Source organism: Annulohypoxylon truncatum (genome assembly GCF_022578515.1).
Source record: "Annulohypoxylon truncatum strain CBS 140777 unplaced genomic scaffold F4807scaffold_9, whole genome shotgun sequence".
NCBI classification, from domain to species: Eukaryota; Fungi; Ascomycota; class Sordariomycetes; order Xylariales; family Hypoxylaceae; genus Annulohypoxylon; species Annulohypoxylon truncatum.
Genome location: NW_025953795.1, coordinates 1,104,444 through 1,127,146, shown reverse-complemented (window position 1 = coordinate 1,127,146; position 22,703 = coordinate 1,104,444). Strand labels below are relative to the sequence as shown.

Below are 22,703 nucleotides of genomic sequence, written 5' to 3'. Positions count from 1 at the left end.
ACTATATCTACCTAGATACTTCGTACTCCGCGAAGCAGAACACCAAAGTCATTTCTCTCGCTGCGCGCGAGAGAGCGTACTCTTCATCATGCTGTCGCGTCGCTTCATACGACCACCATGGCACTCTCTAACGACCCGAATATCTTCCCGGTCTATCCTAGCCTCCCACCCCCCTCGTTTCACCCAACCAAGTCGACTGTTCTCCCAAACGCACCTCCGAAGAAACAACTGGCCAAGTCCTCGTGAGACGCGTAATTACAACCATGACCCTCACTACCGACTCTCCCAGGCTAAGCCCCTCATAACAACTAGCCGACTTAAAAGGGTAGCCCGCTCGCCGAGTCTTCACACCGTTATCGTTCTCTCCGTCCTCGGTGCGGTGGCATTCTACTTTGCCAATATACAGACCGTACCCGTGTCGGGGCGGCGCCGCTTCAACTGCTTCAGCGATAAGACTGTAGAGGCGGCGAGCGAGGCCCAGGTTAAGAGGCTGATCTGGGAGGTGGAGCGCTCCGGCGGCCAATTCCTGAGCGACTGGGATCCACGAATGATTATGGTGAAACGGGTTATGAGAAAATTGATTCCCGTCTCGGGCATGGAAAATGCGAATTGGGAGATTAGGGTGATTGACGATCCTCGTACGTGAATCTCGGGATATTGTCTACGTCGATGCAGGTGTGCGAGACATGATAAGACGTACTAATACGCCAACTACAATTAGACACCGTAAATGCCTTCGTCCTTCCCGGCGGCAAGGTCTTTGTCTTTAGCGGCTTAATATCTATAGCAAGGAATGAATATGGCCTCGCCGCCGTCCTGGGTCATGAGATCGCCCACAACCTCGCTGGGCACGTGGCCGAACGTATGTCGGGGCAGATTGGGGTGAATATTTTACTCTACTCTGCCATCCTCCTTACAGGTGGGCTAGCAATGCTTGGCACACATTTCATAGGCGGTGCAATTTTAGATCTTCTGTTCTCGCGGCCGATGGGCCGCATGCAAGAAAGCGAGGCGGATTACATCGGCCTAATGATGATGGCGGAGGCTTGTTATGATCCGCGTGAGGCACTTGGATTTTGGAAACGCATGGAAAGAGCGCAACAGGGAGAGCCGCCCGAATGGCTGAGTACTCATCCATCCGTATGTGCAACGTCTTTTTCTCGAGTCTCGGATTTGCTCGGTTTAGAAGCTAATAACGCACAGAATTTTAACCGAATACAGAAGATAGGGGAATGGATTCCCAAAGCTCTGGAGAAGATGCAGGAAAGTGACTGTCGGGGTTCCTCGGCGTTTGCCGACTTATTTAGAAAGGCCATGGAGAGAGGTGTGCTAATAGAGTAAGGTAAATTTGTACATATGTATACAATGCTAAGTTACGGTGAGGGATACCAGTGTGAAGGTGAGCTATCGGCTGCTATCCGCGCATTTTACTCCATCTCGGTCAGTATTAGCCCATATCATCGATGATCATTGACTTTAAGGATGGCGCTATCCCAGAAATGGATTAGCGTCTCTCACCTACTTGCATATGACCAATGACGTGAAGCGTAATCCAATCACCGCTTACGGTAGGCACTTTATGGTCTCGTGCCGAGGTTCTTTGAATCCGATCAATCTAAATCGCATTTAATCGCGGCTATGTAGATCGCGACAAAGCCGAATTTCCTCAACCAAACAAAAGAATACGCAACACCAATCTCAATTTCTGTAAATCGAATCCATACTAGCCTTGCATTGAATCATTAGCCAACGACTCGCTTTCCAATTCCCGCGTAATAGTGTCGATTCCGGTATATTTCACAATGTCTAAAAGATTCACGGCGAAGGATGTTGCCGAACATAAGGACGAGCAAAACGGCATGTATATTATTGTGGACAGTGGCGTTTATGATATAACGAGTGAGGCTCTATCTTCCTTAGGACACAATCGAATCCGTGTAATATATAGAACTGACAAAACTCCCGTGCCGTTTAGATTTTCTCGAGGAGCACCCTGGCGGAGCGAAGATCCTAAAACGAATGGCTGGCAAGAACGCTACGAAGCAATTCTGGAAGTACCACGGCAAGACTGTCCTGGATAAATATGGCGATAAACTAAAGATTGGCGACCTGGCAGAAACGGCAAAATTATAAGAGAGATAGTTGCATACAGACTCAATCCGACAATAGAAGAGTCATGATATACGGGACCGACGACATGGCGGCTGTATTACCTACCTCTGGATTTACCTAGGTACCTATATTTGATACATGCCCATCTACGTGGGAGTTAAATAATCTTCATTTTTATCGAGACGTCAATTGACTGACTTACCATACACTCGGGTTTTTAACTAATTAACCAAATCTTACACTGCCAATATAACCCATTGAATTCCGAATGGCGACTCTAACATCTAAACTTCGTGAGGCGCAGTTCTTATGAGGTTCGTGTCTGCTACTGCAAAAGCAGAGCTCGCGCACAGGGGTATATATCAATCTCAATATTCGTATCCGTCCTGTTATAAAATGCAGAGATAGAATAAGCACTGCTCATTGCGTGTAATGAAGGCCGTAGTTTAGAGTGGCAGGAATAGAGCTGTTGGTTCATTGATGTCGGTAGGGAGGTCTAGTGTTTCGCGTCACTGACTGGGCGACTGGAAATATTGTCTCGATGAGAGTAGGTTCGTTCACTTAGACTACATTTAGTCCTCCCAATATAAGCGATAGATCCTAAGACTTAAGATATGTAAGGCCATCCCAGGTGCCTGGCATGTTTCGGTGATAAAATTATAACTGGAAACCGACTTGGGCGTATATATTCTTTCAGTCGTAACTCGTTGGCTTAACGCCGGAATATTTAGTCAGATTAGATGTTGATGTTCCGGTATAATAGAACAATGTAATGACCTGGGAAGTGACAATTGTTTTACTATATAGTTTTGACTTTGCGTCTATTATTTATGTTTATTCTACAAATAAGGATAACGAACCAAACAAAAACAATTATGAGAGATTAATAATAAGAAAAGGCAACTGAAGGTCTGGACCTAAAGCTTTAGAGAAAATCGGTGCAATTCGCGATTTAGAGGTACGTATTTCGGTATCCACTGAGCTTTTTGAGGAAAGCCGAAGATGCGATACTACTTCGTACTTGCCTACAGAGATCCTAGGTAGGTCCCACGGAAATTTATGTACAGTACATATTAACCCACATACGTTACTAGTAGCATCAAGAACAATGTTGAACAAGCCCAATATAGCATAGCTGAGAATAGGTACCTAGTGCATTACAGTAATTCTATAGACTTGACTACATCGATACACTACGCGGATCGTACTACGCATACCCATAGGTAGATTATTAAGGGTTCTCAACCTCGATGTGTTGTCCTTGGCTACTCGCCCTGTCGCTGAATCGTCAACATTGCTCAGGCCTGAATCTACCCAAGTACCTTCTAACTAGGTTCATCGTCGATTTGTGCCTTGGCTTTGCTGGGATCCAGGAACGTCGCGATACGCAGTAGGTAGTATCTAGGTACTTAGGTACTTCAAGGTTGTTATTGATTGGGCAATTTCATGATCCATCGTCAAGTGGTCGAAAATTCACTCATTTTTGCTACCGCGCTTTCTCTAATGCTGTAGGGGCAAATCGTAAGCCTCGGATAGTCGAAATGACGATACGAATAGTCTCGTGACAGAAAGAGACATTTTTGACAGAAGACTCTCTTTACCTCTTACATATGCTGACCCTTGAAAGCTCATAAGAGGTAACCAGTTACAAAATGTAAACAATACTTGACTTTAATGTTTGGTATAGCTTCTTGCGGTATGGGAAAGGTACCTTTCATTATCGCATATCTACCATGAAAAAGGTTTAGATGGTTTTAAAACTGAGCGGGCTAGTGCTGTAAAAGGCTAGTGTCACACTACGCCCGGACCGTCTGCAAGCCTGACATCACTCGCACCTGTCGCAGCTGGAGACTTGCACGAAAACAAATCCCTACCTTAGTAGCGACTCCACATCTTTCTTCGACTTTTCTCCATCTGCAAATCCAAGTTCCTACTAACCTTGTATCTAAATCCTGCGATACCTTACCGACCTATCCAGAACCCCAGCTAAAGTCTTTCGAGCAAATTCTATACTGATTCGTTTAAGTCATCTAGAAACGTAGATTAGGAGTATGTAAGTATATCTTTCCAATTGATCTTCCAAAGTCAGATTTCATAAAGAATGTCACCATCGCGTGCCCAAGTTGGTAGGATCCTATGGAGGCCATGGACCCCTTCAACCCTCGTCGCATTCCCTCATTGCGCGCAGATCGGATGTTCCTCTGCTATCCAAAATGCGGCATTACAATAATACAGCTACCCACTTTGTGGATCCGATGACCCCGGTGCCTGTTAAACCTCCACCTACAAAATCGCGCAGAATCCAACCGCCCTGGCCTACGGTGGCTCTGACTGGCCTACCAGCAACACTTACCGAGCTCTTCCATGGACCTGTGCCGGAACAAGCTTTTTTGTTTCCCTCGTCTCCAGTCTAACGCCGAGTGCTCATCTTATTATTATTTCCTTTTTGACCCGAACCTTTCCCACCTTTCTTAACCTCTTCTTCTTGCTCTTCTTCCCTCAACTCACTCGTCCTTGCGAAGAAACTCTCCTCTCACGATCTCGATCCTGTCCAAGGGCTTGTGTTGTTCGCACATTTCAGCTTCTCTGACCGTCAAGCAAACAGTTAAGCTCCACCATCACGACCACTCAACCTTCTACACTCCACATACCACCACAACGCCCTCCTGACCGCCCGAGAGGTAAGCTATATTTTTATCAATTGAGAGCTGAATTGGCCCATCCACAACCGCACCGATTTAAATTACATCTCAATTCTTCCTGTAACGCCTTTTTGTCACCCAGAGGAGCTATCTCAGTATCATTGGCCGGAATGGATTTGAGTCGCATTGAGCTACGAGGTGCGGCTTTTTCAGACCACACCTGGATCGCGACATAGTGACTTGGGGTGGCAAGATGAGCGTTCGGTGTATCAATTGGCTTGCCTAATTCGCCTTTTGAAAGCTTCTCAGTGATATTCTTGCTTCACTAACTCGCATGCTAAACATTTTAACAGACCATCAATATGCCTGCGATCAACAAATCCATCGTCGCACGCGACACCTTCGGCCACATTGTCCGCCGTGAGAACTGGGCTGTATGTGAAAGACCTTCTACCATCTCTCATTAAATGTTGGATCGCCATTTCCAATTGAAGTGGATCAACTGAGCGATGGCTGTAATCTTGAGGATGTGCTAACAAGCAATAGCGCCAAGAAGCTGGTGTCGTCGTCGTGTTCTGCATCGTTTTCGTCGTGGCTTGCGGCCTGATTGGTTTATGGATATCCAAGTGCCTCGCGAAGCGAAAAGCCCAGAAGGCCACTGTGCACGCATAAATGACCTGAACGAGAGTACGGGGGAATATGGGGGATGAGGTTGCTACGGACGACGAAACGAGACATCATTGACGTGCTACCGATTTCGATTCGGCAATACGTCTATCCCTCACGGATGCAATTATCATCCATGTTTATATACGAGAGGACCTAGGAAATGTGGTTGGCGGTGGTTCAAAAGAACGTTAGCCATGTTGCGCTTCACATGTCTAGCATGCCATTTATCGACAATCTCTAGTTAAGAGATGCCAGTCTCGATAGAGTTTCAAATACTCTAATTTTCTCTAATACCAATTACTTTTGATAACTCTTCGCGTCTAGACATCAGAACTTTGCAGTGATCATCATTTCCTTCTCTAGTCGGTCTAATTTGGGGACTGAGGCTCTAGGCTCATGGCCCTGCTACTCTATGAACACGAAAGTAATATGTAGGTTATGGCGGTAGATTCCTAGTAGAGGTCCATCTTTTCTAGATGTACTAACCCATTCGCTGGCTGCAATGCGCGTTAATACCAATTCACCCGTGTGCTTGTGAAGTCATAGGAGGAATAACTACTGACCGGTGAGAATTGTCTTAACTTTATCCCAGCGTTTCTAAAGACTTGAGCTGTCTCCGTATCCATACTATAACCTTGGCTATACACTACCTCGCTAATGCCGACTTGCACAATCTTGATGCTACATGTCAGGCAAGGACACGTATTACAATATAAGATACTTCCATCGCGAATCCTCTCGCGACCGGCCTCTAGCAACGCATTTTCCTCAGCATGGAGGCAAAGGCAGGTAGACAGCGACGTCCCGCTGCCCTCTCCCGCATTGCATCGGGGGCACCCGCCCTCTCCGCAGTTTAATAGATGTCTCGGCGTGCCGTTGTAGCCCGTGCTGATGACGTGGTGCTTAGAGTCCACCAACACGCACCCTACGGCGCGTTTCATGCAATTACACCTATGCGCGGCCAGTGATGCCAAGGACATGAAGTAACTATCCCAGCTGGGGCGTAGACGGTCGGGGTTCGTCAGGTCCAGTTTACCCAGCGTCGCGTATAAGTGTGCTAGATTTGAAGAGGTATTCAGGAGCCGAATCGCGGCGCGTGACATGAGCGGCAGGACGCCAGAAGCAGCGTCGTACAGATGGTGGTCAGATTGGGATACGAAATCTTCAAGCGTGATGTGGTCTTGGTGACCTGTTTCTTGCTGCTTGCTGCGTCGCCGCTGGTAGCGCTGCCAGCGCACAGTCAGTGGCGCATCGACACTGATTAAGATAAAGAATGGTCGCCTGCTAAGATTCTCAAGGACGGTCTCGTCATGTACATCCGTTGTTACCCATCGAGAGCGCCAAAATTTGGTAACAAAGTCTAGAAGTTCCGTCGTCGCTGAAAAAGTATAAGGTGCAGCTGTCCGCTTCAGATGTTGAGGAAATCTTTTCTCTGCGACATCAGGGGCGGCTGATTCTGTCTCAGACTCAGACGTACCCGAGAAGGCATTGCTTGGAGGTTCTGTTATATTCAAGTGTAACTTCGTGAAGCCATGATGATCTATTAGGTACTGAGCTACCGTGCTCTTACCGGCACATTTTGCTAATATTAAGTGTAAGTGAGAGCTTCATGATAAAAGGGGGCAATGTGCTGAGAAGGATTAGGAACTTTACCGCCACAAATTCCAATAAGCATCTTTCCCCTACGCCGGCTATGCTTTGTAGTTGAGTTTTAAGTTATGAGTAAGAACGGTAGGATTATTATATCTCCACACAGATTCTTACTAGATATTGTCTTCCAGTGTAGAGGTATAATTAGGTAAGCACCTTCGTAGTACCTAACCTAGATCCTCATAACCGTTCAGGGCGCGTCGCGGTGAAGAAGGAGAATGATGGTTGCCGAGATTTAGCCGAAAATTAATTGGAGATTTGCTAAACTCCAGCAGAACATGTACAAGTTACAAACTCCATACTCACTTTTATCTAAACCGCTGCAACTCCATAAAACATACAGTGCCAAGAAAAGCCTAGGAGGGGTGCCTGCAGTTTTCCGTCTTTCAGGTGCCCCTGGTAAGCTGGCAGGCTATCAAGCTGGAAGGTGTCACATCAGCGGAGAGGTTGGGTGTTGCCAGCCTTAAATGCATGGGATCATGCCAGCTTCCTTTTTACATCAGCAACATCTCACTGCCTTGTGGTCACGTCGTGACTCTTCGAACGTGGGACGTGTGACCTCAATAATTCATAAGATCCATTACTATACGCACATGCACATTACTAGTACTTACCGGTAGACAACCATATATAAATAGAGCGAGACCTATGCGCCTTTTATTTGTCTACCTCAGTAAGTATTCATTCTCATCTTCTATACACTAGGTACATATTTAGGTACCTAGTACCGGTTGAAACTTAGTCGAATTCAAAGTTGTGAACCGTCATATGTCATCCATCCCTTTAGAAGCTCCAATCCACTTGCGCCTTACAGTCCAAAAACGCCGCCCCGCTCTTAATTGACTTCACCTGCCCCTCCTCAAGCTCACTCATATTCACAAACATTAAACGTCAAACGGGAAACCTCTAAGTAGTTCATCTTCTCTTCATACGTCGTCTTCGTGTTGTAGGATATATGATATCTGGTAATTCGTCTATTTGCGAGAGTCCATGATTCTATAATTCCCGCAACTTAGTTTAAGTGCAACATTAACATCATATATTCGTTAAGGCTTCACTCGCTGCCGACCACTGCTCCGGCAACATGGCGGCACTCAAGTTCGCACCCTTTGCATCTGAGATCGAACTGCCATTCTACTCGGCCTTATTTGCATCCAAGTTAGACCATGACAAACTCAGCGACTCTGCACGACCAGTCTTAGGGCTCTATGAGCCCCGTCCCGGCACAGCTCCGGACGACAGTGTGAGAATGCAGATACTAGCCAGCGCACTTACTAGTAATAAGTACGATCTCATCTTATTTTACCTAATTTTATTTCTTATACCCAGGTAGTCGCTGTTTATCTTGTTTAGCTAATCATATTATCTGCAGTGTCCCGTTGAATGCTGTGAGAGCGGAGGGCATCATCAGAAACACAAACACCTTGGAGGCCTTTAAGCAAGTAGACAAGACTGAGATGATCAACAAGGCCGCACGCCAGGTTTGTCCCGCAATCTTCTCAGATGGGTAGTCTCTTACCTAGCCACAACTAATTGAATAAATAGATATGGGATGCAATCAAAGATGGGACCATCTATTCAGTTCCTTCACTCCTCTCACATTACATCATACTCTCCTACGCAGATCTAAAAAAATACCGGATGACGTACTGGTTCGGGTTTCCGACTCTGCATTCTGATCCACAGTGGAAGCGAACTGGAGATATTCTTCGGTTTACCCCAGATGAGGCGACTGCCTTGGTCGATCGTGTAGGAACTTGGCGATACACTATTGACGCCAGAGAGCATGGCTTTTTCCTTGCGAAGAAGATTCGCATCAGAAAGACAACTCATGCCCTACCTCCTGCCGAGCCAGTAACAGATGAAATCGGGTATAAGTGGGAAGTCGGCTCCCTTCGTGAATTCGAGACTGGTTTCTTCCGCGGGGTCTCCGAAGAAGACAAATACGTAGCATTTGTCGACCCATCTACCTACGAGGAACATCCAGCATGGCCCCTCAGAAATCTACTGGTTTTGGTGAGACAGCGGTTTCACCTAACCAATGTCCAGATTCTCTGTTATCGGGACATTCAATCGCGCAGACACGAAGCTCGCAGCATAGTCTTGCCGCTTGCCATGGATCCAGTCGAGAGCATCGAAACGACAGAGATGCCAAAGGCTACCGGTTGGGAGCGGAATCCGGCTGGAAAACTGATGGCGAGGTCCGTCAGTCTAGCAGAATCCATGGACCCCACACGATTAGCCGACCAATCAGTCGACCTCAACCTTAAACTGATGAAGTGGCGGATTTCCCCAGATCTCAACCTTGACATAATCAAGAATACCAAGTGCCTTCTCCTGGGAGCCGGCACGCTTGGTAGCTATATTTCAAGAAATCTAATGGGATGGGGTGTCCGCAAGATCACCTTTGTCGACTACGGCGCAGTATCCTTCTCAAACCCGGTGAGGCAACCATTATTTACTTACAATGACTGTTTGAAAGGAGGTGCTCCAAAGGCGACTCGGGCAGCGGAGGTGCTCAAGGAGATCTATCCTGGCGTTGACAGTGAAGGCCATGTTCTTTCGGTCCCGATGCTGGGTCACCCTATAGTAGAGAAAACTCAAGGAGATTTCGAGAAGTTGAAATCTCTAATCGATGAGCACGACGCAATCTTCCTTCTGATGGATAGTAGGGAGTCGAGATGGCTCCCTACGGTAATGGGCAAAGCAGCAGGGAAAATTGTCATGAACGCGGCCCTCGGTTTTGATACCTACGTAGTCATGAGACATGGTGCGGAACCAACAGATGGAAGTGAGGAGACACTAGGGTGCTACTTTTGCAACGATGTAGTAGCACCTGGAGATGTAAGTCCGCAAGTCTGCGATTGCAGTGCTTAACTAATATTGAACTAGTCACAAAAAGACTTGACTCTCGACCAACAGTGCACAGTCACGCGACCAGGCATAGCTGCGATTGCGTCAGCCCTTCTCGTCGAGCTCCTAACGAGTCTCCTACAACACCCACTCGGCCATCACGCGCCTGCTCCAGCAACCAGTACTTCACCGGGAACCTTTGAAAGCGACTCCAGAGATGAGTATGCTCTTGGCATAGTACCACACCAAATTCGTGGATTCTTGAACAGGTTCCAGAATCTCATCATTAAAGGTCATTCATACCCATGTTGCAGCGCATGCAGCAAGCCAATCATTTCAGCATATAGAACAGAGGGGTGGGATTTCGTAAAGCGTGCCCTTGAAGATAAAGAGTACGTAGTTGAACTAAGCGGCCTAGCCGAGGTTCAGCGAAAGGCCGAAGCCATGGCTAATGAAGTAGATTGGGAGGATGAGGAGGGAGGGAATGATGGAGATGACGAAGGAGTTCTCATATAGAACCTTCTCCTTCGCATTCACCGTGATCGTCGCAACCGCCTAAGAAAGACACGTATTGATCGCTTCAAATTCTGGAAGTGGCCGCGGTGGTCCAAAGTTGATTGGAATGATATGTCGACAACACCGAGCGACTCGCCAGACTCGTTGATTCGTCTACCACCCCACATGATTCCACACGATACGCACATCTCTCTGCCTGAGGAGGTGCGAATGTTCGGTCCGAGGCAGATGCGGTGGCATACAAGCTCGGATGGTACGATAGACACGATCATATCCATCGAAGAGATTCTTAAGGAAGGGCCGCCTTCGGTTTCATAAGAGGCAGTGCATTGTTGTTCACTAAAAAAGGGAAACTTTTATGTAACTTACGATTCTTCTCAATCTTAGAGGAACAGGGTAGCATGATTCGAAAGGTTGGAGTTAAGGACAGGAAAGCATCGAAGCAATTCAGCTTAGGTTAGATTAGGTTAGGTTAGGGAGCACTATTAAGCTAGCGAGGGGATTTCTACAGGATTATGAAGGTACGCGGGATGTGATTGAAAGTGCGATGGCCGGTGTAGTGTGGCAAATGCAAGGAACGCTCTCAGTCATATAACTAGACTCTTCTAATCATTCTAATGTTAGTTATTAGGTCCAAAATAGTTCTGAAGAGCGAGGCTACTGTATTATGTACTCGAATAGGTAATCAACCTATAAAGGGTGAATAGGGGTATGACTCGGCTAATGGGTCGGTTAGACTGACACTATACATTTAAGCACCTACATGCACGTCCATAGATCGGCTTGAGTTTTCTAAGAGGCTGGTTTTGTTGAGATTCTAGGCCATAGAGTTCAGTCCATTCGACACAACTTTCTGGGGAATCCCCGTAAATCATTCCGAATATCCATCGAGTATTCAAACAGCTACCTATCTATATGGTAGATAGCTTCACTTAGGTAGAGGTTAAAGAGCATTGAAAAGCACTTATCTACCTAGTTAGGGAGGTGAAATCTCGGAATATGATGTGAAGTATGGTCAAGATTGTGTACTTCATCGGATCATCACCCTAGAAGCCTCTTATACAGGAGCTTTTCGTATGGTAACAATTCGGATATGAGAGATTTCCAGTTACTACCTCCTATTAAATGCCCGCCTTGTTTTCAGAGATGCAAGCTACCCATTCGATCACCCCACAACCCCAGAGGAAGCAAAGCTTTTGTTATTTATAATCAAAAATGGACCCAATTTGTCTAGACCTTTTGCAAGCTCCCATAGCAGCTTCAATGGCAACTGTTGCTCACTCGAGTCATTTCATCACCTATGATAAGTAGGTAAGATAGGGAATGCGGTCGAGAACCCGCGCGTTCAGACTGGAAACTTGGACAGCGCGGCGGAGATGACACATGTAGTGCCAACAACTACCGTTAGTTGATCCACAGACTATAGTCCCGCTATCCGCCGCTATTTCTTCTCCGGAGGATACCCTAGAGTTTCATATCATAGTGCCGTCGAACCTTGCTACCCTCGTTTTCTCTCAGGGGTTTTAGCTTGGGGATTTCAAACTATCTAGTCAAGATGTTGTGGGGTCTTGGGCCAACTTGCGAGTCGTGGAGCTTCGATGCTCCTTGCTCGAAGAGCACGTTTGGGATCGGTTCTATGGTTCCTTACAACTTCTTGACTATGTATTTCCATATTTACAGGGCAGTCTCCAGTAAGGTAACCGAAGTTGTATAAAGCAGTGGATGATCTCTCTTCGATGAGATCGGTAAGACATCATCAGCACTTCACCAGCGCCAACTCTATTCTCTCTTACCCACTATATACCGTCTCGACCTTCCTTTGACTCGTATTTTATCGACATATTGGCTTTCATCGTGAATTCTCTCTTACATCCTCACCTTTTCCCATCAAGGTTCCACTAGTCGACATATATATTGGCAACATGGTTCGATTTCAGGAACTTGAACAAGCAGCGTGTGACGTTATTCAAAACGTGAAGGAGATTCAAGACCTCAGACATGCGAGGCTTTCAGTCATTGGTGGCCTGGCCCTGTGGCATTACCTTCCTGAATACCGCACAACGGATGTGAGGGAGCCCGTCGCATGAACTTCAAGAAACGTAAGCTAATTTCAGATTGAAAGAACATCAACTTCATAACGAACATATCGACGTCGCCCAGCTCGCTGAAGAAGCGCTTGCTAGAACGACCAGACTCGCCCTTTCTCCAACGCTCACAAGCGCTCTTCTACAAGTGTCCTAGTGGGGAGGAAATCCGAATCGACATCAGCCCCGAATGGCTTGTAAGTTTTGTATGTTCTTATACCAACCGTCATAGCAAGCTGACAGATACAGTCGCCTTACCTTCCAGAGTCTGCTGCGAAAGTACAGGATATCTCGCGGGACGAGATTCCGTACATCTCCCTCACCGACCTCATCGTATTCAAGCTCGACTCGAGCGGGCTGAGATCGAACCCTGCTAAGAAAGAGCGCGACGCATGCGACGCCGCGGCACTGGTCGACTTGGCATGTTCACGCAGAGGCTCTGTAGACCTATCCAAAAAGCAAGAGCAAGTGGTCGAAGAAGCACTTTGCGACGTCGCGAAATGCGGCGCGAAGGAGAAGGGCTGGTGGGAGAAGCACATGGGCTTGGAGAGCAAGAACCTCGAAGTTCCGGGCAGATCCCAACAGAGACAAGGCCGCCCTCATTCCAAATCGGACCCCTCGCCGTCTCGGACCAAGATTACCAACGACCCTAACGCGGCGTGGCACTACGAGAAGCTCGACCGGGCGCACATACGGCAATTCAAGTCGATGCACAGCAGCCGGGCGAGCGGGAGGCCCGGGATGATGCGATCGGCCTCGCACCGGATGATAAGGGACACCGGACTGATATTGACGCAGCCGAAGACGACGCACGCGAGCCTCCAGAACGAGATGAAGCGTTCCGGACTAAGCAACGAGGTTAGCCCGGAGTCGCCGGACGAGCACGACGAACAGTACTACACGCTCGAACCTAGAGGGAGCCCACTCCAGGGGAGCCCGATCAGAACCGGGAGAGGGTATTTCGAGCTCCCGCGCACGCCCGGCGGCGGCTTGGGGACGGTGACGGAGCACTCGGTCGTGGGAGTGAGGAGGACTTCCAAGGCGGGATACTTCGACCTCAGCCCCGCGGACGCGCCCAGCACGGTGGTGCAGCAGAGGATGCGTCCGGGGCTGGAGAAGAGGAGCGTTACTTTTCTCCTGTAGCAATGCGACGAGTAGGAGGGGAAGGAAGTCGCGTGCTGCTTGGTAAAGGAAAGGTCGTCGGCTATGTTTTTCATACTTAGGGTTTAATACATGATACCATAATCCCGAACCGATCTGGACGGGGGAATTTCTGTATTTTCTTTTTATGAAGATCGATAAAAGCCGTGAGGCTGGAGCCGCGGACGGTGGAGATATGGTTCTTGTATATTTTATAAATGCGTACATAGGTATTATCTATTCAATACATAAGTAGCACTGATTACCTGACATGTTCGATGCAAGATGAGAAATGGAAAAACACGTGCCCACGTCAGACACGTTTCTCGTCCCGTGTAAGTGAATCCCGTATTTTAGTACGTTTAGGTAGAAGTTATGCGCGTGGGGTAGGATTAGATGTTGGTTAGTTCCAGGTGGGGGGAATGGCGGCGGGATAGGGGGTTTAATGCTTGGCATGCTAGGAAATAACCTGTAATATTGCCCGGCTCGGATGCTCGTGGCCTGTGGCGCAGGGAATAACGATCATCTGCTAGTGAACTTAGAAAACCTGTGACTGGAGGCTTTACTTAAACATCCATCTCTAGAGCTTGTTTCCTAAGACAACTTCTTAGGACACAGGCTCAGAATTTATAACCGTAGCAACAACTATCACTTTTTCCCTTCTCTTCTAATATTTCCTACTTCTTCAATGTTTCCTGCGGTATGTGATACTTGGTCGGAACAAAGGGAAACGAAGAAGTGAAAAAAGCAAGAATTCCGGGCAGTTGGGGAAAAGGGACAAGGATTCATTTCCTTTTGGAGAAAGTCGGCGTCCGTCCTCGTCTCCGACTTGTGTCATCCTCACATCGCAGCCATCACGTGGCTTTGTAAGACAACTTTGGACCTGCCCTTTTTTTCTTGCTGGTTACTTTCGGGAACTTAGATGTTTCAGTGTTTCGTTTCGCGGAACTCGTCAACTGCATAAATAACAATCCTATAGAGGTCTCGTCGGTCTCTCGGACTGGATAAATGGGGTTATAGCGTTGCTCAACGTCCGTACTTCCGCCCTGTATCCCTTCCATCATGAGGTTTCCTTTTCGAGTCCGCAGGCGCCAAGAGTCCGTACATGACTACATCGGCGTACTGGTCCCGCTCGAGGAGGCACACTTACATAGCCATTCCGCTAGGTCCGGCAGAAGCGAATTCGAAGAGGTGAGGACTAGCTCCGATGACCCGGACGACGAGGCCGAGTCAGGCCTGCCCAAAGATGGCGACAGTGAGCATACTGGCATGTTGCAGATGAGTGCCGCCGAGTACACCATCGAGGGTCTCAGGAGGGAGGTTCGTCGAGGTGAAAGACGGCACCAATGGACTGAGTACGAATGTGAGTTCATATTCCCAGGACCCGTCCGAAATGCGACCAGGACGAGGGAGGAGAACATTGCTGATAAATCATGGCAGTAAAATCTAAACTCATTAATAAGGCCATCCAGGACATAGGTATGGGCCGGTATAATTGGCAGCTCTTCGTTTTGTGCGGTTTTGGTTGGTTTGCGGACAAGTGAGTGTGCTCTTCAAAGATTACTAGATATTTTTGCTGATCTGGTTGGCAGTTTATGGATGCAAGTGAGTAAATGGCATATAGGCCTTTCTGAACCATTGATTGAGTACCACTATCTTACGCGTGTAAAGGGCGTCTCTTTAACCCTCCCATCTCTCTCTGGGGAGTTTGGTGTTTCGGAAAAGCAGGTTAGATACACTACAAGTTCTCTCTTCCTCGGACTTTGTTTTGGGAGCTTTTTCTGGGGACTTGGGGCCGACATTATGGGCAGACGTATCGCCTTCAACGTTACTCTACTAATCACAAGCATTTTTGGCATCTGGGCGGCGTACGCACCAAACTGGGTATCGGTTTGTATTCTGTTCGCTTGCATGGGCACCGGAGTTGGTGGAAATCTACCGGTAGACGGAGCACTCTTCCTGGAATTCTTACCCGACTCCTCGAGTGCATTGTTGACCCTCTTATCTGTTTGGTGGCCAGTCGGCCAGCTCGTCTCGTCGATATTTGCCTGGTACTTCATCACAAAATGGCCCGTCGAACAGGGATGGCGCTATTTCATCATGACGATCGGGCTCATAACATTCGTCATGTTCCTCATCCGATTCGCCATCTTCCGTCTGTTCGAGTCGCCCAAGTACCTACTGTCTCAAGGGCGGCAATCCGAAGCTGTTGCCGTTATCCATGGCATTGCTTACCAAAATGGGAAGATGACCTGGCTCACCGAGGAAATACTAGACGCCGTTGCGGACGTGGACGGTACTGAACGCACACCAGCAAGGACTTCAACAACAAGTATTATCAAGAAAAACCTTTCGTCTTTCTCCCTCGATCGTATACGACCACTTTTCCAGAATCGCAGGCTCGGTACAGCAACGCTCTTGATTTGGTTTTGTTGGAGTACGATAGGTTTAGGTTATCCACTATTCAACGCATTTCTTCCTCAATACCTATCTCACGGCGGCTCTGGTGCGCCAGTAAACGACGAGAGTATGGTGGCGTATGATGCTGCCTCGTCAGCAACTTACCGCAACTATGCTATAATATCTGTAGTTGGTGTGCCAGGAAGTCTACTTGCCGCGTATACCGTGGATCATAAGTCTCCATTCCTCGGGCGAAAGGGAACGCTCGCCATTTCCACGCTGGTGTCTGCCATCTTCTTGTTCTTCTTCGTCAAGTTCGGCACAACACCCAACTCGCAGCTCTTCTTCACCTGCGTCGAGGCTTTCTGCCAGAATATAATGTATGGTGTCTTATATGCTTTTTCGGGTACGTACAAAAACACATCATCTTGAGATTTCAACCTTTCAGACGTTGTCTTGATTTCTCTGGGCAAGATAATGGCTAACGTTTTTGGCAGTGAGTGAAACAATCCCAGATCTATGTAACCAAATACACAGATGTAACATCCAACGCACACATATCTTAGAAATAAATGGAAAAGTTACTGACGCAATACGTTAATACACCAGCCTGAGATATTCCCCGCTCCTGTTAGAGGAGCCGGGACTGGCGTGGCTAGTTTCCTAAACCGCGTGTTGGGACTCATCGCCCCGATCCTTGCTGCTAACATACCTGGCGACGGCACTACAGCTCCTATATACATGTCTGCGATTCTAATATTAGCCGCCTTTGTAGGGATGGTGTTGATTCCCATCGAAACGAGGGGTAGGCAAAGGCTTTAAGTGTCGAACTCCGGGCATATTCTCTGTATCAATAGTACTTGTACAAAGACACACATGTTCACCTAAGTATTGGATAGCTCCATCATAGCTTAAACCACTAGTTTAGTCATGATAATATGAGAATGGCAGTGTCTAAACCAATCATGTAGGCTCGTGTATACAATCGCTAATTAAGTGAATGCTCTATGTGTGGTTCATCACCTATTACCCTTAGCCCCAGCAGGAGCGTCTACTCTCCGCTTCTGGAACGACCGTCCCAAAGCGTCCTTCACCATCGGATCAGCCCGGATCGTGTTCTGAACAAGCCATTCCTTGAGCTTCATCCGCATGGTGCTTATCACCTCGGGGTCGCCGACGAAGGGCGCCATCTCCAGTTCCATAAGCCGCGTCGCGTCGACGTCCATGCTCCGCGCCGTCTGCTCGAGCCTGTCTAGATTCTGCGATAGCTGCTTCTCCGACGCCTCCCCAGGCCTTGTCCCCCGCCTGTCGGGAGGCTGTAGTAGTGGACCTATCTGCGAAAAGGCTATGTACAGCGTGATACTCAACTTGCGCGCGAGCGAAATAACTTGGAAGGGCAGGTAAGGCGGGTGGGTAGTGAAGCGCGTGAGCATCGGGTTCACGAAGTTGTCTAGGAAGCGCGGGAAAGACGGGCGCGTGACGGTGTGCAGTTCGAAAACACACAGCACGACCAAGGTCAGCCATCGCCAGTATCGTCCCCAGTCGAGATAGCCCAGGAGCCCCAGCACGTACATAGCTACGGCGGCGAAGCCGTAATAGGGTATCAAGACCTGGGCACCGCGGACGACGTAGTCGTGCACAGTAACGCAATGCTTCCAGCTAACGACGTCGGGGCCGAAGCGTTCGTAGGCAAAACGTCGAGCGGGGTCGACGAGGGTATCGGAGGCGGTCTTGAGGTGCATGAAGTAGTCGGCTTCAGTCCCGTCGGCGGCCCCAGAGCTCATCACCTTGTCGGGATGGTGAAGGGCGGCGAGGCGGCGAAAGCGGCTCTTGATGTCGCGCTCGGAGGCAGAGAAGGGGACGCCGAGGTCGACGTAGTAGTCGGAGGCGCGGCGCATCTCGTAGTCGGCCTCGTAGATGGTGTAGAGGAGATACAGGGACACGACGAGGATGTGGATACGGCGACGGTGCTCAGCATAGCGGGGTGTGCCGGGCGCGGGCTTGCGGTCGCCGGCGCGAATCGTTATGCCATAATAGATGGACTGCACCCAACCTGTTACAAGCTACGTCGTGTCAGTCTTAGCATGAAATATCCTATGAGAGGATACGAGAGAGTGGAGGGAAAGAGAGAGAAAGGAGGGGAGCTGTAGGACGCACGTTCGGGAGGAATGTCCACCCCAAGAGAGAGAGGACGTTGTTGCCAGCCATATTGGTAGTTGTACCAGTAACTGTTGCGGGTAATGCAGGCTATATCATGGCTAAATAATGATATGATTACTCCGGTAACTTGAACGAATCAAAGGATGTTCTATAGAGAAAGAGGCCGCAGTAACGAATGATGTATTAAGATTCTTTGAAGCTTGCTAATGTTAAAATGAAGTACATTATGTAGCAGTTCCATACCACATATTACCTAATACACTCGCTAACTAACAGGTGTACATTCCCTGAGTTTAGCTAGACACCTAAAAATAGGTACCTGCTACCCGTGATAGGGTTCCCGCCTCTGGTGGTCGTACAAAGCTCAGAGCCAAAGCTGATTGTATTCTACTAGTATATAATCCAGTCAGCCCTCAAAGTTTGATTTCATTCAAGTCATTTCGCGCTTTTAAGTCAAGTACCTTAGTATCCTAGACTCACAATTACTGCGGATTATATTCACAAGATACTTTATTTTGCTCGCATTTGCCTTCATGTTTGTGCCGATCTCTTTAAGCAATGCATGCATTGCAAGAATCACACCAACAAAACCCAGCTGGCCCAGCTGGCGATTCTTTGGGCTTCAATGATGCGTCACATCATGTCACTCTCTTTAGACCCTTACTCGTCCGTCACTATGAGCATTCCATCCTCCATGCCGATTTCCAGACCCAAGGTTCTAAACTTGCGACTACCAATTCAACCCTAATAATAATCTCACTGCCAATGGATTCCACATCATGAAGTCTCATCCATGCGCATGACTCATCAGGCATCGGAGTAATATACAAAGTGGCGCGAAGAAGAAATATCAAAAGAAGCGGTGAGTTTTAAGCGTGCTCCGATCACTCACTGCGGGTGCCGTGTCCATGTGAGTGATTTCGTTGTTCTCGTTCATATTGCTAAGCGAGTGAGTTGGCTGCTCCGAGATCTCAGCTGAAAGCTGAAAGGTTTTGGAGACATCAACGTACAGCATTGCGTTTGGCTTCTCTCATGGAAAACCGCACGTAGCTATCAATATGACTTAGTCAATGCGACACATTGGATGATAAATCTTCAGGTCATCCCATTGACAAAGGAAAACACGTGTGATGATACGTACGTAAATAAGAGACACGCCATCGTGAAAGCCGCTGCAGGTGCCATGATGGTCTCAGCCAAACAAGTTCAAATTAGCTCACAGCTATAGCGAAATAGATTAGGATGAGTAGCGCACCCGTGGCGTGATATTTCCCCTCGCAGCCATGATTGTTTTCTATCAAGGCCGGATCGATCTCATCGGCTACCGAAAATAAATGAAAATAGATGAATAGCTTCAGAAACTGTTTTGCGTTGGATTGCCGATCACAGTTCGTCACACGATGTTTGTATGTAGGTGAGTATAATTGAGAAATAAACATCGATGACAGGCAAATTGATAACTCTGCCAGTTGTTTGCCAGTGCCAGTGGTTAGGTAATTATCATACGATAATAGAGTTAATTAGGTTAAAAGGAGACCCTGAACATCCCCATTCTTAGCTTCATTTTTTTACTATGCACATAACCTCAATTACCATTCACCAAACCTAACTCATAAGTCTTTATGTCGGGTACATTAATAACCACCTACTTGAGCAGGTGCGCTCGTCCAGGTCTGGTGGCTGTGCGAAAGTTGGCTATGTGTGATTCAGGGGTTCATAGGAGAAAATAATATCTACGTGATTAAAACTAATCAGAGCACCTGGGCAGGTATATATTTGATTCACTCATTTTCAAATCAAATATCACCAATTGATGTTACTGGGAACTCATCAAATATGATTTATATCAATTACTACCAAATCCATAAGAGACACCTAGATATGTTTGTACAAGTTGAAGAATGCGAGATGTTGATTACCTAATGAGATATAAAAAGGAGTATACCTCTAATTCCATTCTCAATCCAAGAAAATAGTATACGACGCTTAAAACATCCTCAGGAATTACTGCATCTTCGTCTGTTCGTCTGAATATTTGGAGACCGCTGTATCAAGGTTAACATCGCTCCTAGATCGAAGTTCTTGGACAATGAGACTGGTATCACGGTTCCATGGCCCTCACTGGTGGCCTTGAATCGGATGTGTCTTGACCGACTATGTTCTGGTTGGACGGAAGCTACCTAGGATCGTCAAATCGGCGAGAATAGGGTGATAGTTATTATACCAGCGTACCACATTGTATGCATAACCCATGGACCCTTTCCATAGAAACTAGGTCCTTGGTAACCTAGATTCAGCCTCGTTATGTAGGGGTGCCCGAATAATGTGGTAGATCATGATCTGCTTCCTCTGTGGCTACCAGTGGGACCCTTTACATGCAAGAATTCAGTGTCGGTACCATCCTTTAGGGTAGTGTGTGTCTCAATGCTACCTTTGGACGAAGCATCGATCGCCTAGCAGCATGCGGCTCGACAATTTATTGGATATGATACCCATATCCAACGGCCGAAGGCTATATGTTGGCTTTATTTGTATCCCCTCTAAGCGCTGACTCATCCTAGCATTGGTTAGATTTCGTGATAGTGCTGACATAGCTGTGGATCTATCCGGAGAATCGGACCTGAATGGCCCAGCGAGCATGTCATAACATGCCTAGGTATTCCATATAGAAAGTCAGCAATAATAGATGAGATGGATATGACCCCAAGTTCCGAGCCTGGCTAGCAAGTACTTACTAATAGCATTGACTTGATGATATTCTGAATTTCATACAGGCCTATGCTTTATGGATTTCTACCAACCGTTGAGGACGTGTAGTGTGACGTTCGGCATTACCTCATATATCTGGTTACTATATGGTCAGATCTTGACCGCAGAAGTGGCAACTCTAGACCGAGAGAGTCCAGCTACATGTCGTGCTCCTGTTTTAATATTCCAACGGTATTTAGCGCTTGATTATTTAGGGAAGGTCTTACAGCCAACTATCGCCTGTATAGCCACTGTGTACGGTTGCAGCCGAGGTCTCTGAAGATCACATACCTACCTAGGTATGCAAATTCTCATCCACGTATACCCAACTTCGCAAGAATGATCGGTGCCATGGATTGATGAGGAAGTTCCACCGGTGACATGTCGTGCATATGTTGCTGACCGCACATGGCAATGTTCATCTGACCATCAGAAATGATTGATTTGGGCGATGGTTGGGCTGAGTTTGCTACATCGTCTTGATAACGTCTGCAGCCACATAGTGATCCCGTTCTAGCTTCCGTCAGTCAATGTGCCGTCGTGCAACGGGGCAAGGTGGGAAGAGGTATAGAAGCAATCGGTTCGTTAAAAACCAATGTGATCTACCTACAGTTTAGGTCCGTTGGTTGGCCTAAGGTCGTGATAAGGGGGGAGATTGATTGGCTTTGCGATGTCTTTGCTTACCATTTCAGCACCACAAGGCGTCAAGCGCCATCTATCAGAGGCCAATGCCAAGTCCTGTCGACGCTTATGTGACGTTAAAGCCATCAAGAGTATTTTCTTCGTAGCGGCGTCGAAATCCATGTCTCATCAGGCATGCTTCCCGATGAGTCGATGTGTTCAAAATCGGCAGGTGCCCCCAGCCCAGTACCGTCCTCTTATGAAATGAGGACGTCCATCGGTGGGCTAGTGGCGTACTTCAACCGACTTCCTATTAGATGAACGAGTAACTGATGCATAGAACGTTGTGATGACCGGTGAGACAGGTTGTATTTTCAACCAAGTCAACAAAATATAATAGCATAGGAAAAGTAGCCTTATCCGACCAGGTTGGGAGCACGGTAGTAATTAATGACAAAGCCATAAGAAGCTAGATTGCGGGTTCGTAAACGAGTGTGACATCTTGCGAAGTCAAATTCTCGGGTGCTGGACCCGTCCGTTACTCTCGGCTAGAAGTCTAGGTAGCATGTGTGTAAGCGAGGTTCATGATACGCCCCCAATCCAACTGTAAAGTTGCACTAACGAATCATTGGCCGCATCCACACATGGAGAGTTATACGGGTTTGGTGAAAGAAAATATGTGCGTCGAGCTCCTTCGATGGCGTTGTAGATATCGTGGGATTGGGGTACGAGAAGTGGTCGAATCTCTATCCTTCTATATGCTCCCAGCCACCGACCTCAGTGGTCTTTCATTCCATAGACAACCATGTCATTTGTGGCCGATATTCGGAATATGAAGGCTCTGATCCGTAAGGTATCGAATCGGAGAAGTTTCACATTACCTAGGCAATCAATTCTTCCCCAAGTCATCAGACCAACTCGAATGGCTTTCGAATAATAAATCCGAACACAATCCACCCCTATTTCTCTTGCGGCCCTAGCAATTCGCATGCAGACCTCACAGGTATCCATAGGTCTGTCATAAGACCAGTAGGTGTTCTTTCTTACGTGAGCGGTAGGGTCTGGGGATTTTCAGTTATACCTATGTTACAAGTTACCTAGTGTAGGC

General features: G+C 47.5%; 8 protein-coding genes across 8 annotated transcripts; 6 read left to right on the top strand and 2 right to left on the bottom strand.

Moving 5' to 3' along the window:
- Positions 1-88: 88 nt before the first annotated feature.
- On the top strand, positions 89-1,341 carry F4807DRAFT_450891 (uncharacterized protein; the record flags this gene model as incomplete). The annotated part of the gene is made up of 3 exons (XM_048000176.1): positions 89-638; positions 722-1,140; positions 1,204-1,341. 3 exons carry the CDS (start codon positions 89-91, stop codon positions 1,339-1,341), a joined length of 1,107 nt encoding a protein of 368 aa, XP_047856308.1.
- Positions 1,342-1,802: 461 nt separating this feature from the next.
- On the top strand, positions 1,803-2,133 carry F4807DRAFT_450890 (cytochrome b5; the record flags this gene model as incomplete). Its single annotated transcript, XM_048000175.1, has 2 exons — positions 1,803-1,899; positions 1,976-2,133. The coding sequence occupies 2 exons, from the start codon at positions 1,803-1,805 to the stop codon at positions 2,131-2,133; spliced, it is 255 nt and encodes an 84-aa protein (XP_047856307.1).
- A 2,531-nt stretch (positions 2,134-4,664) lies between these two features.
- Positions 4,665-5,679, top strand: F4807DRAFT_402497 (uncharacterized protein). The gene is made up of 3 exons (XM_047996013.1): positions 4,665-4,793; positions 5,108-5,188; positions 5,301-5,679. Exons 2-3 carry the CDS (start codon positions 5,117-5,119, stop codon positions 5,424-5,426), a joined length of 198 nt encoding a protein of 65 aa, XP_047856306.1. The 5' UTR covers positions 4,665-4,793; positions 5,108-5,116; the 3' UTR covers positions 5,427-5,679.
- F4807DRAFT_402687 (cytidine deaminase-like protein) lies at positions 5,606-7,261 on the bottom strand. Its single transcript, XM_047996015.1, has 4 exons — positions 7,188-7,261; positions 7,077-7,114; positions 5,987-7,005; positions 5,606-5,920 (listed from the first exon to the last, which is right to left on the bottom strand). Exons 2-4 carry the CDS (start codon positions 7,096-7,098, stop codon positions 5,876-5,878), a joined length of 1,086 nt encoding a protein of 361 aa, XP_047856305.1. The 5' UTR covers positions 7,099-7,114; positions 7,188-7,261; the 3' UTR covers positions 5,606-5,875.
- An 896-nt stretch (positions 7,262-8,157) lies between these two features.
- On the top strand, positions 8,158-10,442 carry F4807DRAFT_458682 (E1-like protein-activating; the record flags this gene model as incomplete). Its single annotated transcript, XM_048001247.1, has 4 exons — positions 8,158-8,357; positions 8,446-8,554; positions 8,619-9,917; positions 9,966-10,442. The coding sequence occupies 4 exons, from the start codon at positions 8,158-8,160 to the stop codon at positions 10,440-10,442; spliced, it is 2,085 nt and encodes a 694-aa protein (XP_047856304.1).
- Positions 10,443-12,364: 1,922 nt separating this feature from the next.
- Positions 12,365-14,199, top strand: F4807DRAFT_473145 (uncharacterized protein; the record flags this gene model as incomplete). The annotated part of the gene is made up of 3 exons (XM_048003074.1): positions 12,365-12,508; positions 12,565-12,723; positions 12,776-14,199. 3 exons carry the CDS (start codon positions 12,365-12,367, stop codon positions 13,667-13,669), a joined length of 1,197 nt encoding a protein of 398 aa, XP_047856303.1. The 3' UTR covers positions 13,670-14,199.
- Positions 14,200-14,728: 529 nt separating this feature from the next.
- F4807DRAFT_450887 (MFS general substrate transporter) lies at positions 14,729-16,888 on the top strand (the record flags this gene model as incomplete). The annotated part of the gene is made up of 5 exons (XM_048000174.1): positions 14,729-15,029; positions 15,107-15,190; positions 15,291-16,472; positions 16,604-16,605; positions 16,676-16,888. The coding sequence occupies 5 exons, from the start codon at positions 14,729-14,731 to the stop codon at positions 16,886-16,888; spliced, it is 1,782 nt and encodes a 593-aa protein (XP_047856302.1).
- Positions 16,889-16,990: 102 nt separating this feature from the next.
- Positions 16,991-18,472, bottom strand: F4807DRAFT_419065 (uncharacterized protein). Its single transcript, XM_047997382.1, has 2 exons — positions 18,224-18,472; positions 16,991-18,129 (listed from the first exon to the last, which is right to left on the bottom strand). The coding sequence occupies exons 1-2, from the start codon at positions 18,272-18,274 to the stop codon at positions 17,086-17,088; spliced, it is 1,095 nt and encodes a 364-aa protein (XP_047856301.1). The 5' UTR covers positions 18,275-18,472; the 3' UTR covers positions 16,991-17,085.
- Positions 18,473-22,703: the final 4,231 nt, after the last annotated feature.